General features: G+C 51.5%; 2 protein-coding genes and 1 non-coding gene across 3 annotated transcripts in view; 1 reads left to right on the top strand and 2 right to left on the bottom strand.

Annotated features, from left to right (window-relative positions):
• Positions 1–1,384: 1,384 nt before the first annotated feature.
• NAIF1 (nuclear apoptosis inducing factor 1) lies at positions 1,385–6,486 on the bottom strand. The gene is made up of 2 exons (XM_075560734.1): positions 5,749–6,486; positions 1,385–3,634 (listed from the first exon to the last, which is right to left on the bottom strand). Exons 1-2 carry the CDS (start codon positions 6,242–6,244, stop codon positions 3,159–3,161), a joined length of 972 nt encoding a protein of 323 aa, XP_075416849.1. The 5' UTR covers positions 6,245–6,486; the 3' UTR covers positions 1,385–3,158.
• Positions 6,487–7,385: 899 nt separating this feature from the next.
• The window catches only part of SLC25A25 (solute carrier family 25 member 25), a 31,068-nt gene continuing 21,371 nt past the window's right edge, over positions 7,386–17,082 (top strand). The window contains exon 1 of the mRNA XM_075560730.1: positions 7,386–7,755. Coding sequence (XP_075416845.1) covers positions 7,510–7,755 — 246 coding nt within the window. The 5' untranslated portion in view covers positions 7,386–7,509. The remainder of the gene's footprint in view (positions 7,756–17,082) is intronic.
• On the bottom strand, positions 12,266–12,374 carry LOC142460447 (U6 spliceosomal RNA). Its single transcript, XR_012786648.1, has one exon. It is a non-coding gene; the product is annotated as a U6 spliceosomal RNA (small nuclear RNA).

The raw sequence follows: 17,082 nt of genomic DNA, 5'->3' as shown, positions 1-17,082 counted from the left end.
ATGTATATTTTAGGAGTCTCTTAGAGCCCTGCTGGTACAGAGGTTCTGAGGTGGGCTTAATCCACAGGGTCAGCAGTTTGAAACTCACAGCCACTCCTCGGGAGAAATATGAGGCTTTCTGCCATAAAGAGTTAGTCTCGGAAACTCACAGGGGCAGTTCTACCCTATGCTATAGGGTCTCTAGGAGTCAAACTCAACTCTTGGCAGCGAGTCTGGGTTTGAGTTTAAGTCTGATAGACTTTGGGTGAGACTGGGGTTGTATGTGTTTATAATAAACATCCTAGGTGATTCTCGTTCAACACCTGAAGCACTGCTTTAGCCCAGGGGCCCACCACCAGTTGCTCTCAACTCCAATCCATGGTGAGGCGACCGTGTGTGTCAGAGTAGGATTTCCTCCATAGGGTTTTCAGTGGCTGAGTTTTTTTTTAGAAGTAGACAGACTTTCCATCTGAGGCTCCTCCAAGTGGACGCCGCCTGTCAACTTTCCAGTTAGCCATTTGCACCGTCAGGGATAGACAGGCACCCTTTCTCTGTACAGGGTCAGATGGCAAACACACACACACACACACACAGAAACAATGTAAAGAGAACACATATTAAATCTTAAAAGAGACAAAGGCAGACGCACCCTCTGAATGAGGGAGACCACCATCACGAGGCTGGAAGGGCACCCAAGGATTCATAATTGAGACTCAAGATAAGAGTATGTATGAAGGGGGTGGGGTGGGGAGGGACCGGTCAGAAAAGGCATGCTTGGTGGCAGAGCAGCCCATCACAATCATAGGTGGACCACACACAGAAGCAGGGACGAGTCCATGATGGGGACAGGCATATTGTTAAACAGAAGGCCTTTCAAGATTGGTCCTGGGTCTTTTGACCAACAGTCAGGGCCAACCAGGTAAGAGCAGGGACGCATGACTACTCAACCCCCTGTAGTGACCTCTATCGAAGACACACCTAGGCAAGCCCCTCTGAGAGAGACTGCCCCTCCTGGGCTGGCCAGAGAAGGGTGGAGGCAATCCACTCTTCCAGGCATTCGCTGTGAGGGCAACATGATCTACAGCCCTGGGCAATGACCAGAGCGTTCAAGGGAGGTTTACTCTACGTGGGGACACTACAAGTGGATTTGGGGCTGCCACTGCCATCCACACCCTTTTGCAAACTTGGAGCCTTGTGAGCCAGGTGTTTCTGTTACAGATACTCAACTTTTTTATTGTAGCTCAAAAGGTTTCCTCGACAGTAAGTCTGCAAGCAGGTATGGCTACGTGCCAATAAAACCTTATTTACCAAAAAACCCCAACTTTATTTATACCAACCGACAAGGGGGCTCCTCTTTGCCAGCCTTGCATCTCTCATAAATAACCATTAAAGACACGGAGACATGTACCAAAAAAGTGATAGCTCTTTAATTTAAAAGGGTGACCTGGGAAGAACTGGTCTGCCCAGGGTTCCACGCTTCCCCTTTCTACCTCCTGAAACACAGGAGGTACTGGTTCGGTTTCCCAACCCCAGAGGATACCAGACCGAGCTGCAGATTTTTAGGAGGGGCCTGCAGCTACCCTGCTGGGGCTGTCGGGGGGGGGGGGCTCCCTGGACTGAGAGCAAGGGGGACAGTTGGCCGGGCTGCAGCTCTTGAGCCACAAAGTAGCTGTGTCTGCGCCACTCAGCCCTCTCCCGGCTCCCTCTCCACCACTCTAGACATGATGGCTGGTGGCATGGCCATCACCTTCCAACGGTCTTGGGGGACATCTTCCCAGACTCGCACCCGTGGTCAGCCGGCCACGTCTTGTACTTGTTTCGCTGAGATCTGGAGCCAGAATGTGAACTGTGGCCTTGGCACCGGAGCACAATGGCGAACTCGGGAAGGACGTCAGGGAGACACTATGGTCTCTGGAACTGATGCGATTCTGGAGATGAAACACGCACCCTTTGGGTAAAGTCCCTGCAGGCGTCATTGGTTCGCCTCTGGGGAGGACAGGGAGACAGAACCGGGAACATCCCCCTCGTCCTGCAGGTCCTTTCCCCGCGCAGAGGATGAAGGAGGGCGGACTTCAAAGGTCCCCGGAAGCCCACGTGGACTCTCCCACCTCTTACATTCAGTGCCAGTAATGGCTTTGGGTCAATTCTAGCCGTGAGCTCCGCTGCGGGAGAGCTCGCTTGAGTCCAGAGGGTGATGCCGACGGCCTTGGTGGGTGCATGTGTACGTGCGTGCAGGTTCAATTTGGGGGAGCACTGAGGAGTCAGGGAGTGGGAAGGGAGCAGGGTGTGGCCACAGGGCAGGGCTCAGAGGTCCCTGAGGCGGTCTGAGAGGGGGTTCATGGACAGAACAAATACTACTGGCTGGTGGCGAGCCTTATGGAAAGAAATAGCGCGCAGAGGACCTGTGGTGGAACACGTCTCCGTGCTCGTCTGTTCTTCCCAGCTTCTCCACAGTGGACAGCACCCCAGAGCCGGAGCATGACCTGAGTCCAAACCACACGAGGGCTGCCCAGGGCTCTGGCAGGCCAGGTGGCAGCCACAACAGTCCTTACGGCACTCAGCATCCCTGAGCCTGACTGCCTGCTCCAAGACGGTCTTCCCAAGCCATAGCTGTGGCCCTTCTGGCTGTATCTGGGGCACAGTCAGGGCACGAAAATGCCTGGGAGTTGGAAGTGAGAACCCAGGGTTCACTGAAGCCCCCTGAGAACGGCGGCAAAGTGAGCAGAAGTTTCTGGGTCACTCTGCCTTGTCTGGGAGAAAGAAGTTATTACCATCCTGCCAGCACCACTGACGGGGTCTTAAGCATATGGTGGCACCTGGAGTGGGGCAGCTAGGCCAGACCCCAGCCCTGAGAGCACTTCCAGGGACAGCCTTGCTTACAGGTGTTCTTGTCACACATGGCAACACATGTCCCATCACCTGGGCTGGACCCCGTTTACTAATCCACCCGCTTCTAGCAACGCAGCACAAATGGTAGAGGATGAGAGCAGTTGCCTAACAAGTTCCCCTTTCCAATCACCCGCAGGTCACAGAAACCCTAGGCCCCTAGATGTCCACCAGCAAGTGAGCTGGCCATGGGGCTGCTTCTTGCCCAAGGCCAATCACAGACACCACTTACAAGGCCTCCCACCCTGGGGGCTTTATCCAATCACAGCAGAGGGCTAGCCTGACCCTGGCCTTCATTGGATGATGCTGTCTGGCTGTCCATTCTGAGCCAGCGGTCCTGGGTCAGAGGCCGCAGGCCCGGGATTTGGCGTGTTACTCTGTAGGTAGCGGCGGAAATCTTTGATCATGGGGCGGAGGACCTGTATGAGGACACTCAGGGCCGCCTGGGTGCCCTCCATGGCCTGGGCCTGGCGCTCTTGGGCACAGGCTTGCACCTCCTGGGAGCGGCGGATCATCTGCAGGAGGTCGTTCTGCTGCTCCAGGTGCTGGGCGATCTCCTTCACGTGGAGGTTGGTGACCCGCTGCTCCTGGATCAGCTTGGCCGAGTTGAGGGCGATGCGGCTCTTGAGCGCCTGCGGCTTGACCGATGTGTCCGCGTGCTGGGTCATCATCTCCACGGGGGCCTCGGCCGGCAGGGTTGGCGGGGCCTCGGCTGTGCAGTATTCCACCACTCCCTCCTCCAGGGTGTGATAGGTGGTCTCGGTGGGGACTGCAGGGAAGAAAAAGCAAAGGCAGGGGCAGGTCACTTTCTAGGATTGTAGCTGGCCACATGGGGTGAGAAAACGAAAACACTGTCATCAAGTCCACTTCTCCGACTCAGAGCGACCCTATAAGACAGGTTAGACTGGCCCCGTGAGCTTCCCGAGACTGTCACTCTTTACAGGAGTAGAAAGCCTCATCTTTCTCCTGCGGACCAGCTGGTGGTTTTGAGCTGCCGACCTTGTGGTTAGTGGCCTAACATGTAACTCACTATTACACCACCAGGGCTCCATATATGCGGTAATAAGGCAGCCATTAAACTGTCCTAGAGTGAGTGAGTGAGTGAAAGAAAGATAGATAGATAGAGAGAGACACCCAGGGGAATCCAGGCCTTTCCTGGCTTTATAGTAGTCACGTCTCAATCTAGCACCTAAGGGGATTTAGATTTAGACATTTAATCTGCTTGGTAACCAAAGGGCCAACCCCGGATTTAGATTTAGACATTTAATCTGCTTGGTAACCAAAGGGCCAATCCCGGGTCTGGCCCAAACAAACAATGGTACGAACAACAATTTGAGAACACCTCCCAGGTGACCAGGTAAGCCTTTGACACTCGGCTTGACGACTCCTCATAATAACACCAAGAGCCCATTGTTGCCTTCATCTGCAGAGTTGAGGAAACTGAGTCAGAAACACGGGGCAACTCGCTAACTCCACACAGTGAATTCAGTATGACCAAGATACCAGCCCAAGTCTCCCTGGCATCAGAGTTCAACCTGCTTCTTATCACCCCACAAAGCTGCTTCTAGTTAATAATGGCTTGAGCATCTGGCGTGGGGCTCGCCACATAAAGCCACGTGTAGTCAGACTAGCCCTGCCGTCTTTGGTGCTTCTGTGACCTGCACATCCCTTGTGGGCAAGCAGAACAATGTGGGGCAGCAGGAGCAGCCACAGGAAAACCAAGCCAAACTCACCATCAAGCCGATTCCGACTCATTGCGACCCTATAGGACCCCTGTGAGCTTCAGAGACTGTAATTCTTTACGAGAGAAAAAAAGACGGATTGGTTGGTGGCTTCAAACGGCTGCCCTTGTGGATTTCAACCCCATGTATACACCCCCACAGTGCGGCAGCCGGGGTGCTCACTAGATACCTCGCTGTTTACCTGAGCACCTTGGACCATGGTTATCCCAGAATAGCAAGTGATTCAGAACATCTGTTCTCTTTGTCCCATCTCCATATACATGGGAAATGACACCTTTCAATCAGTAACTGCAAGGTTGAAGGCACTCATAGATACTCGGGTTCTCCAAGTCTCACTGAGCATCAGTCCATCTCAAATGAGTCAACAGTCACCAACACAAACACAGAGCAGAAGCAACAAAATCCAACCACCAGAGCCAAGCACCGTTGATCAGAGCTGAGAACCTAAGCAGGCATTCTAGGGGAACTGGTTGGGCCTCCATGCATGTAGGGAAGGCTACACTTCAACATTCTTAAAGGCACCATCAACCACGTACCCTCCCACCTCTACCAGGCTGGACTTCTCCCAGTTGAAATGCCCCTTCCTTTTCCGAGCACTTGGCTCTTCCAATCCAATCGTGCATTTATTCCGATGTGTGGGCTAGCTGTCCTACTAGAATATAACTGGCCTCTATTCTAGACACTGTGGTAATCTCAGTAACCAGCCCAAGGCTTGGCATGGAAAAAGTGCTAAATTTTGACCAACGAATGAACGTGTAGATTCCCCAGGGACATAGCTGATGAAGTCACACACCGAGAGCAGATGGTCTTTGTCCACACATTAGTCGTTCCATTTAATCATTCAAGTATCCCCTGATGGCCTACTATGTGCCAGGGAACTGGACATGGGTTTCTGTCTTCAAGGACCAGAGTCCAGCAAGGGAGGAGAAGTCATGGACACAAATGGTGAGAAGACACAGTGGAAAGCTATCCAGCTCATCAGCAGTCCAGACTACGCGTGCTGAGGAACAAGATCACCAATGATCTTCCAAGAATGCCATCTGATCTTTGACCCTGGGCAGCCAATTTCCCCCAGGTTGTCCCAACTCTTGCTGACCCTTCCCATTTATGCATGTCAATCTGGGCAGGAGAGGTCACTCACTCTGTGTCAGGGTGACTGTGGCCGTGGCCGCCGTGGCAGTGGGTCCGAGGGCCACAGGGTGGATCTCTGTGGTAGTGGGCAAGCTGATGATGGTGGCCTCGCCCAGCAGGTTGCAGATGCGTTGCTGCATGGGGGACAGCAGTACAGGGGCTACAGCGGGGCCACCACCGGCCCCAGGTCCACCAGCTCCATCCTCCTCAGTGGGCCCAGGGGCCTCACCACCTTCCACGGCTGCCCGGACCTGAGCAACCTTGCGGCGGACCTCAGTTTTGAGGTCAGACCATTTCTTCTTGACCTCAGGCAGCTCCCTTCGGCAGGTGGCCACGGCGTTGACTCTTCTTAGGATACCGTGCCAGGCCGCGCTCTTGGCAGCCAGGGGGACCCCAGCATTGAAGTGATTCACCAGCAGGTGCTTCTTCAACTCCAACTCCTCTACGATGATCTCCACCTCCCGCTCAGAGAAGTTCATCTTCCTCTTCTTGGCGGGGACAGCCATGGCCTCTCCTTTCCCTTCTTTTAAAAAATGAACGATAAATTCCTCAACCGCCCCAATTCCCTTTCTCTTTTCTTCCTCAGCCTAGTAGCCCCTTACCACCCGTCCCCCCCCCCCCCCCTACGGGGAGAGGCCAGGCTTGCCCAAGGCCAAGAACCAGGCCTTTGGGAAGCCCTGTCGCTACGCAAAGTGCGTAGGGCCCAGGCCTGAAGGGCCCAGCCGCCGCCAGCCAGCTGCGTAATGGCTTCCTGAATCAGCTTCTTCCGCGAGGGCGTGCGGTGATCCGCCCACTTCCCCTTTTCCCGCCTTCCATCGCTTTTCCCGGAGAACCTGTCCCTCCGATTGGGCGCGGCGCCAAGATCGGGCCGCTCATTGGTTCGTTTGTTCCGTCGTTGTGCTCTCAAAGGCCCGCCTACTTGACGGAATTGGCTTGCTCATTGGTCTAAAGGAGTGTCGGTTGACACAGATCGCTCCACCCGCCTACCTCACGCCCACTTCCATTGGAAAACTGTTCTGTCACTCAACGGTCAGGATTACGACAAGCAGGCTGTTAAATTCCACTACTTCATTGGTGGGTTCGGGTTTTAGACTAGTAAAACCCAGCCTCCTGAGGATAGTTAGTGCTTTAGGCCTTAAGCCATTCGCCAATTCATTTTTAATTCCACCCATGTCCGCGAATTCTGCAGTTCGCATCTGCTGCTCACACAAATCCAGTTCCTCACCGGAGATTAGGATCTTTTCAAGGCCAACCTCTCCTTTCGTTCTCACGCTTCCGCCGCAATCTAAATAGCGTTTCTCAATGGAAATTGGACACGGGGCCTTCAGCCTGCCAATCATAGACTTCTGCCTATCGCCGCGTGATTTTTCTCTCTCAGTCCCAATTCAGCCAATCCCGAGCCCTTTCTGTTTGAATAGGCCCCAGACACAGTCGGAATCGCCCCGCCCCCTTCATTGATCCAGTCGGCTTGGGTGGCGTGGGCCGTCCTTAGGAAGGCTCCGCCCCGCAGGCCGCCCCGCCCTGCTCGCCGTCCGGGCTTGTGACTGGCCTGCGGCGCACGCGGGGGCGTGGCCGGCGAATGGGCGCGCGGCGGGGCGGGGCTCCCGGAAGCAGCCCCTCCTGCCAGCTTGCCGGCATCTGGAGCCCGCGCCCGCCGAGTGAGCAGAAGCCGAGCGAGCGTACCCGGCGATTGCTGCCCGGCGTGTGTTCCGCGCTCTGCTCGCCGGACCGCCGCCCCCGCCCCGCGCCCGGCGCCCCCGCCTCGCGCCCGATGGTGAGCAGTGTGTTGTGCCGCTGCGTGGCCTCCCCGCCGTCGGACGCCGCGGCCGCCACCTCGTCGTCTGCGTCCATAGGGGACCCGTGCGGCGGCGCCATCTGCGGGGGCCCTGACCACCGGTTGCGCCTGTGGAGCCTCTTCCAGACACTCGACGTCAACCGCGACGGAGGCCTGTGTGTCAACGACCTGGCGGTGGGACTGCGGCGCCTGGGACTGCACCGCACCGAAGGCGAGCTCCGGGTAATGCCCCTTACCGGCCTCGGCGGTGGGGGGGGGGGCGGAGGGGGGGTTGGGAATGGATGAGCCCGGTGACAGATCTGGACGACCAGGTGTTTTTGACAGTACCTTGCAGACCCGGGTGCCGCCTACCTCCTGAGCTGGGTGGGATCCCAAATGATCAGAAAGCTTGTGTCCAGTGATTGACAGGCCACCCTAGTGGAAATGGAACCTCTTCCTGACTTCTGTGTGCCTGGACTCTTGGTGGACAGAGGCGGGTGCCCTCTGGGCCTTCTGATGGACGGACGAGAAACCTCAGTCAGGGTTTTCTCCAAGAAGGGAGTCTCTCCCCTTTCTCACCTCCTGACCTTAGGGCCAAGTTAAATGCTCCCTGCTCCCGTTGCCAAGATCATCCATCTGTCTCCAGCAGCACCAGCACCCGCTCCCTCCGTTTCCATGCCACCCGTGGGCTGTGAGCTGGTTTCTCAGAAGCATGTGGGAGTGGGAGAAAACAGGAACTGGGGTTTCAGGCAGATCTGTGACGATGTGGGTGGGGACGACTGACAGGTCACATGATTTCAGGCGGGTCCCCTTGCCATATTTATCCAGAAAATGGGGCCATGAGCCCCGGCAGGGTTGCAATGTGGATGGAGTGAAAGAAGCTAGGGGGAAAGGTTTTTTAACCGTGAAAGTGTTGACCACCAAGGTGGCAGTGGGGGAGTGTTCATTTTGATCTGGAAGAAGCCCTTTGCCAGTGAGCAGGAGTGCAATGGCCACATGGCCACCTGCACCACTGCCAAAAAGGAGAAGCGTTGCCCTGTTCATAAAAAATCCCAGAACACCAACTGCCCCTTCCCCTTCAGGATTCCATGAGATATGCTTCCGTCTGACTCTCAAGTATTTGATGCCTCATGCCTTAACCTGGTTACAAGAGCTGACACCTGTCTGTCTCTCTGGTGAGTTCATTTGGTCCATTTGTGTTCTACCACAGGAAGAGAGTCACTGGGAGCCAAGTATGGAAATAAAAAACCCAAAAAACTGGTCCAGTGCCAGTGAGTTAAACCAGTTTGGTAGATCAGTGTACATAGGTGCTTTTAACTCCCGTCTAAAATACCTTGAAGTAACAGCCAAGGTATTTAACCTACTCAGGATCGGCCTAGGAAGACCAAAGGTTACAGGACACAAGATAGAATTGTTGGGTAGTATTAAAAAGCGTAAACAACCCTTTTTTCTTTAAGTCAGTTTTGCAGAAATGGTGTGAACTGGATTCTTGTCCGTATATCACTCACTTGGAAAGATAATGTGACCATGGAACAACATGGGAAACATAATTACTGTCGCTGAAGTGTGCTCATAAGGAGCACAACTGCAATGGCAAGTGTTTGGTTTTATGTTTTAAACCACACTAAGAAGAATTTTTTAAAAAGAAAGATCACACAGCTGACCTCAGGGCGTGTACCCGAGGAGCTCAGCGGGATATGGGTCTGGCTGCGGCATTGTATCATGTGTTTACACCACTAATTGTACCAAAACTGGAGTCGCAGTTTGCAGCATAGCTGATACTGATCCAAATCCATTGTCTCGACAGTGAATTTTAAGCGTAAAAAAGGATAAAGGGATCGTGTTTCTTTCTAGTGTTAAAAGAAAAGGCCTTTCTGATGAACGCAAGAGCCTAGCCCCATGGGGTCACTTGAACCCCTCAATCTTGGACAACATAAACAATGGTAGTTTATGTACATGTAACCTCTTCTAGGTAGGAGGAGAGTCAAGGTCAGCAGCTGGGAACTAACAGGTTATTAGATCCATAGGGTCACGAGGAGTGGGAACAGACTGGATGACATGGGTTTGGTTTGGGGGTTTAACAGGTGTAGGATCAGAGCAACTCAGACTTGTGATCAAGACAGCTTTTCTCCGCCCTGTCCCTGAGCGGGCCTCTTTCTGGCTCTCAGCCCTGGCCTTTACCCTGCGTAAGCGTTACAAAGCTCCTTAGCTCCTCCAGCAAGTGCCAGGGGGTACCCTACTCCAGCAAGCCTTAGCCCAAAGGCACTGAATATTGGCGTCAGTGCACCTGCTATTGCCCACCACCCTGTCTAATGCCAGTCGCTTGTTTCTACTGCTGCTTCGACCTGCCTTCCAGTGTTACAACCTTCTCTTTCTCTGCCTCCTGGCTCCAGTAGTAATTCTTGGTGATAGTGAGGTCCCCTTTCCTTCTGAGATGGCTCATTTTAAACCTATCAGGATGGCAAAAGAAGACAATTGCCTTATTAGGAATCGATACACCTTATTTGTATTATTAGCAAGCTAGCTAATCCCCTTGGTGGGCCACAAGTGCCTCATTCGCATGGTCCCAGACAGTCATTTGGTAGGAGTTACAGGACCATGGTGAAAAGGGCAGTAGGAAAGCAGTCCATTGTACTGCACACATCCTGCCTAGTTGTATAATATGAACCATTTCTTTTGGATTCTTTTGGTCTATGTATTTAGTATAGATTCTTTATGACTCGTTCAGCTTTGGAAGGAGCTACATTGTTACACTGCTTCAGTAGAGATTGGGAACGATCCATCTTATTCCTTTATTATACCTGTTAGAGGAATCCAAGTTAGTACTGTGATGAAATTTTCAAGCATCAGAGAGAATTTGCCATTTTATAAATAACTGGGCAGCAGGAAAACACCCAGCCAGTTTCCCACCATGTCACTTCCTGAAGTCAGATCAGAATGAGCCGCCGACAGACAGAGCAGGGCTGCCGTTTTACAGAACAAGCCAGCTTCCTCTGGTCTATGGGACCAGACCTGCTGTGCCCCACAGGGATTCCCATGGCTGGTTCTCTGGAAGTAGATTGCCAGGCCTTCCTTCACAGGTAGCTCAGGAGGGACTCAAACCCTGCATCTTTTGGTTAACAGCAAGTGCACTCACTGCTTGCATCACCCAGGGACTCCTTTCCAAAGCTAGAATTTGGGGGCCCTGCAGTTCAAAGTGGATCATCAGCCAGGACAATAGGTGTTGAAAAGCACATTAAACTTGGGGGAGCGGGGAGGGAGGGGAAAAAAAAAAGAGGACCTGATGCAAAGGGCTTAAGTGGAGAGCAAATGCTTTGACAATGATTAGGGCAAAGAATGTATGGATGTGCTTTATACAATTGATGTATGTACATGTATGGATTGTGATAAGAGTTGTGTGAGCCCCCAATAAAATGTAAATTTGTAAAAAAAAAACAAAACAAAACCCTGTGAGATAGATCAGTAACAGGAAGCAAAAACTATAACTTTCGCAAGTAAATTAAAGAGCAGACAATATTTTAAAAAGCACATTAAACTTTGGATGCTGCTTCCCATGACAGGAGGACCGGTTTGCTGTGCTAGGTTTGCACAGGAAATCAGTTGTGAGCACCTATCAGCGATGGCAGAAACCCTGGCCCCCTGACCGCACAAAATCCTCCTGCTTGGGTCACATTTTCTTTAAAAACAAACCAGCAAGTGTTGGCATCTGCCTTTGTTGCAGAAGAACTTGGAGCAGTCCAAGAAAAATGACTTAAAATGGAAGTGGGCAGAGAAGCCCATGGCAGGCAGCCAGGGAAATTTTTCTTTGTAAAAGGCATGTGAGCAAGATGCCTGCCCTGGGACAAAAGAATGGAAGGTTTACTAAAGAACACAAAACAAAAAGATGACTACAGGAGTGAGTGACGTTCAGCCGGGGCTGGAGCAGTACCTTTTTAAGGCCTTATCTTGTGATCCAACTGAACGTTTGTCTGAAAACCTAGGCTGCAGGTCTGCTGGCAATCAGAAGGAAGCAAGCCCTCCTGCAATAAGCAGGCGTCCCCTTAGTTTGCGGGGAAGGGGACTGGTGAGAATTCTGGATGCTGGTGTGCCTGGGCTTACTGATTTACACCCTTGAATACTCCAACCTGCATTTGTATCTTCTAGTAGCAAAGGAGGGACTTCAGCCTCTTTGAAAGATGAGTGAACAAGGGTTCGAGAAGATGGTGAAACAACCTCAAAGAAAATTTCATTTGACCACTAAGGAGACGGATAAAGAATGGGAACCGGCTTCTGATTCCTGCGCCCCTCTCCTTCAGCAGTCCTGTGGTGTCTGAGGATCCCACAGGGAGTCCCCGTTTGGGAGCTCTTGAGAAAGACAAGAAATCTGTTTCGGGCCTGACCTGTTGTTCCCTACAGGATATGTTTCAAAATTAGCTCAGGATTCTCCTGCAGAAGAATGAAGAATGCAGCCCGTCCCCTTTCTCTCCGCAACCTGCACAGGATAAACCAAAAGTAAGCCCACTGCCCTCCGTCCGGCCGTAGGGACACGATAGGTTTCTAAGGCTGTAACACTGTAGACGATCACATCTCTCTCCTGCAGGCAGCTGGGCTTGAATCACTGACCTTAGTTTAGGATTATTCATTTTCAGCAGTCTAGCACTTTAACACTACACCAGGCAGTCATTGTTGACATGAAAGAATCAAGGGAAGGGTTATTGATATCAAACCGATACGGCTTAATCGGAACTGTTGAACGCGATATACTTTTTTTTTTTTTAATATGGAACGCTTCACGAATTTGCATGTCATCCTGGCACAGGGGCCATTGCTAATCTCTGTGTCATTCAAATCTTAGGTTAATTATGTGCTGCTGATACGAGCACTGAACCCTATACTTCTTAATGCTAGACTGACGTGAAATAGAAGAAAGAAAAAAACAGAGGAGAGAAGAGTCTTTGTCTTTAGAAAAGAGATAGATATCATGTAGTGTAATATAATAGCCCATTAGAAACAGATGGAAAAAAGTTTGTTTTAGACTGGATTTAATTCGTGTCTTAAACTGATTAGTTGTTGCTGTAAATTGGCTCCTGGCTCAAAGTAATTTTCATGAAGTCAACTCACAAACCGTTTTCAACACTGAATTGACATGGGAAGAGGTGAAGTCAGGGCCCGGACCTCAAGACCCAGCAACAAAGAAGATACCAAGAGTCAGCTTGGTGAGCAGCTTCAGTTGGACGAATTCCTTTGACGGCCACAGGCTCCTTAACTGTTGAAGTCTCTCAGAAGCCACAGGGCAGTGAGTGAGGGGCACAGTCTGCTGGTACATTCGAGGATATCTGAGATGAACACAGTAGATAAAGTCTGGAGACATCAGAGCTATAAGGTGTGTGTAGCAGCAGCCTAGAGCGGAACGACCTTCATAGGATTGGAGGTTAAAGTGTGGGCTTGTCCTAAGCCCTGTGGACAGTGGTGTCAACTCAGGGGCTGAACCTGGTTGTTTGTTTGTTTGTTTGTTTGGGGGGGGTCCTTTTTTCTTTAGATTTTATTTTGTGTTGAAGTTGTAACCACCTCTTTATTATGAATTATGTGCAGGTCTGCAGAGCATAGTTGACATTCAGCATTCATGCGCATTCTGACTCAGCTCATCTATTGCACTCCCCTCAAGGGACCCTCACTTAGTGTCCCACTTCCTCTCTGGGCCTCCAGGGTCTCCTCCCACTTCTTTCCTCACCTCTGAGTTTTGTTGTTGGGCAAATGCTACCCTTTGATCTTGAAAAGTGAGTTACTTCTAGACCTGAAGGGGTGGCTAAGGGCCATAGTGTCAGGGCCCCACCTGTCCCTGCGTGAGGTCTAAGCCTACTCTGTGAGTTCTAGTTTTGTTCCATGTTTTTCTCCATTCTAACCAGGATCCTCTAATGCAGTGAGCGGTTCTCAACCGGTGGGTCCAGACTCCTTTGGCGTCAAACGACCCTTTCACAGGGGTCACCCGATTCATAACAGTAGCAAAATGACAGTGATGACGTAGCAGCGAAAATAATGTTATGGTTGGGGGTCACGGCCACATGAGGCACTGTCTGAAAGAGTCTCGGCATGAGGAAGGTGGAGAATCGCTGCTTTAATGTGATCCTTTTCAGAGTAGCGGGCACCATCTAGTTCTTCTGGTATCAGGGTGTGGAGACCTGTGTCTGCATGTCTACATGGCCCCCTTGTCTGTTGGACTAATTGTCTCCATGTGTCCTTTGGTCTTCACCACCCTTATTTCCACTAGGAGGTGAGACCAACAGCGTCACCTTCGATGGCCGCTTTTTTAAGACCCTGGTCACTAATCAGCAAAGTAAAGATGTACAACATGTTTTTGAGAACTGTGTTGTGCTATTTGGCCGTGGTGTCTCCCAGAGGATGGCCCTGACCCCCCAGGCCCAGCAACTCCTTCCCTCCAGGTGTTTGGTTGTGGCTAGAAAGTTTTCATAAATCTGTCCCTGAATATTCCACCACATTCACAGATATAGATGCAGTGCAACTAAATCAGCTTATTACAAATATTCTGTCAGACCTCTACAATACATCATATACTCATGAGCCTGCTCCCATTCTCCCTCTCCTACCCTGCGTGTTTTATCTAGTCAAGTGGGTTTGAATCACTGACCTTATGTTAGTTATTATTATTTTTATTATTATTGCTCGGGGATCCCACTGTTGCAGGATCCTGAGTGGAACCGTATTTACCCTGTTGAACCCGTTTTACAGAGTAGAATTGCACCCCGCAGAGTCTCCCAGTCTGTGACTTTTTGCAAAGAAATCAACAACCAGGAGCCCTGGTTGTGTCACGGCTGCTAACCACAAAGTCAACCGTGAGACACTGCAAGGTCCACCATTTGAAAATACCAAATCACCACGCAAAGACGCCCTCACCTAAAGACGCCCAGTCTCGGAAACCTGCGGGGCCGTTCTACCCTGCACTATAGTGCCGTCGTGGGTCGGAACCAGCTCCCGGGCAGTGAGTTTGGTTTAGTCTTTCAAAGTGCTTTTGAAGTTCGAACTGCCAGCCTTTTGGCTTAACCGCTTGATTGAGCATTAGCTGCTTCAACTGAGGACTTAAACATTTGTGCCACCCAGGGACACCTAATGGATACAGAAGATTAAAACCAAAGAGTAAAACCTGGTGGCTGCAGGTTTTCTAGAAGTTACTGAGGTTGTGAATGGCTTGCTAGTAGTTGCCATTGAGTCAGCCATGACCTCCAACGACTCTGTTCGACAGCTCTGTGTCATAGGGGGTCTTTGGCCCTGAACTTGGCCCTCACAGGGCGGTTCATGGCGAACACTACTTGCACCCTGTTCTTCGTGTCCTGGTATGAGGACCATCTGGGGGAGTTAGGCACATGGCTTGGACTAAGGCAGCTCCTAGAAACAATTGTTTTCCTTCAAAGAGAGATTTGACCTTGAAAATGCGTGGCAGGAAACCTTCGAGGAAAACTTGGTTGGAACCTCCAGAGAGTGGCTCACTAACTACCTTATTTTGCAGAATGGGACCAAGGCTCAGGAGTCGGGCCAGCTGAGGACAAAGCCAGTGCCAGAGCCCAGCATTCAACTCTGCCCAAGTTAGCTCACCGCACACTGCCTGCTGCCTTCTATGGCTACCCTCCGTGTGCTCATAAAACCTCGCAACATTTAATAGTTGATGGCATCGACGTATCTGTACTCAACACCAGTACAGCATTTTAAGACCTCGGATGGCGCTCAGGAAGCAGTGACTGGAGTGATATTTCTAAATGCAGGACATAGAGAGACCCAGCCCGCCAGCCTACTGCCGGTCAAGCTGGCTCCCGCTAAGCTCAAGCATAGGCACCCGGACAGAAAGAACCCCGTTGTCACCCCAAGCCTTAACATAGTTCAGATGCCATCTTGAGCATCCCCCCTCTCCCAACTAACTTTCTGGCTCCCAGGCTGTCATGTAGTCCCCAAGCGGGAGCAGGCTGCTTAGTGGAAAGACAGGAAGGAGGGACAGGAGCAAGACAAAGGGTGCCGACCCGTAGGGACTCTTCCCCAGACTGTCACGAAACGGGAGCAGAAAGCCCCATCGCTCTCCCTCGGAGAGAGACTGGAGGTTTCCTGCTGCCCTTGTGGATGGCAGCCCACATAGAATCACTAAGGCACCTGGACTCCTGGACCAAAGGATAGGGGCAGAGATAAGGTGGGTCCCCCTCAAAGGCAAGCTAGGCAAATGGAAGAGAGCCAGCTCCTTTGTCCTCTCCAATTCTGGCCTGTCAGCCACCAGCGGCTCCTCCTGAAAGGGTTTTGGCGGAAGTTCACTGTTTCTATTCTCATCTCCCCTGGGATGCGGTCAGATGTAGCCCTGGTGGCGTTCCTCACTATTAGGATCGTATGGCAAGGCCCCTACGTGACGACTCACAGCAGATCCCAGAGCACAGAGTAGGGCTCCCACGGCTGTAAAGCTTCACCGAGCAGACGGCCTCCTCTCCGGAGCCGCTCCTGGGCTCAGGCCTCGCAGTGACCCAGGCACGATGCCATTTCATTTTTTCTTACGCTTCTTATCTGCCTCAAAGTTTTGGCTGGGTTTCCAGGAACCTTGAAAAGATGAGTCATAGTTGTAGCCTCCAGGTCAGTCCAGGAGAGTGGAGATGACCCTGCCCATGTCCAATGCTGTTACTTTTATGAAGCTTCCAGGATGTTCCTCAACCCTTGACCTCACTCATCTCTTCTTTCCTTTGGCCCTCCCTCCCCCTTGGCTACATTGTGGCACCACCGAAGCACCAGAAGACTGCCAGCACGACAGGAGAAAGCTCTGCAGCACTGTTTGAGACCATGGCAGTGGTGCGGAAAAGAGCCAGTGAGGAGAGGCGAGTTTGCTCTGCTGGGAGCTAGAGCTAAATCTGCAGCTCTGACGCACCTGGCAGGTCCTGTTGATTAGTGCTCACCACAGTGCCCACCTTCACCCACCTTGATTGGTCTGCCCTCCACCCACAGGGCTGAAACCTAGTGCATACCATCAGCGGGAACACAAATCCATTGAACCTTAGAACTGGAAAGGTTTTCATGGCTACTTAGTTGTAGGTCACAGAGGCTACCTGATTTGTTCAGAGCTGGGAAAGAGGGAAAGCTAAGGTCCCTACAGCCCTGCTCAGTGACACCTGTTTAGACAGTTACCTTTGTTCCTTATTTCATCACATCTTGGGTAAATTCTTTGTTTACTAGAGTCATCCATGCTAATGTACATTAAAAATAAAAGTCGAACCCAAGGGAGAAATTGTTCTGGAGCTAAAAAAACTCTTTTCTGAATTCTTTCTATGAGCTGGCTTGGTCTAAGCAAGTGTTTTGAACACAGAATTCTCTCAGCTGCCTTTCACACCCTGAAGAGCCCAGGTAGGTTTAGGGACCCTTGTGGCAGTGTGGGTTAGGCTTTGGGCTGTTACACCCAAGATTGGTGGTTCAACCCCACCAGCTGCTGCTCAGAAGGAAAATGAGGCGGTCTGTTCCCAATAAAGATTTACAGTCTCAGAGACCCTCTACTAGTAGATGGAGTTGCTATGATTCAGAATTCCCTCTTTGGCAGTGGGTTGTTTGGGTCTGGGC

This window comes from Tenrec ecaudatus, chromosome 10 (assembly GCF_050624435.1).
Source record: "Tenrec ecaudatus isolate mTenEca1 chromosome 10, mTenEca1.hap1, whole genome shotgun sequence".
In the NCBI taxonomy this organism is placed as follows: domain Eukaryota; kingdom Metazoa; phylum Chordata; class Mammalia; order Afrosoricida; family Tenrecidae; genus Tenrec; species Tenrec ecaudatus.
The sequence above is the reverse complement of the archived record's forward strand: the minus strand, read 5'-3'. Positions and strand labels throughout refer to the sequence as shown.

What these genes read in the sequence shown, in the direction of transcription:
- NAIF1 (XM_075560734.1), bottom strand. Translation starts at nt 6,244, where the DNA reads ATGGCTGTCCCCGCCAAGAAGAGGAAGATGAACTTCTCTGAGCGGGAG. An exon ending in CACAGTCACCCTGACACAGA is followed by an intron (nt 3,635 to 5,748) that starts GTGAGTGACCTC and finishes TCTTCCCTGCAG; the next exon opens with TCCCCACCGAGACCACCTAT.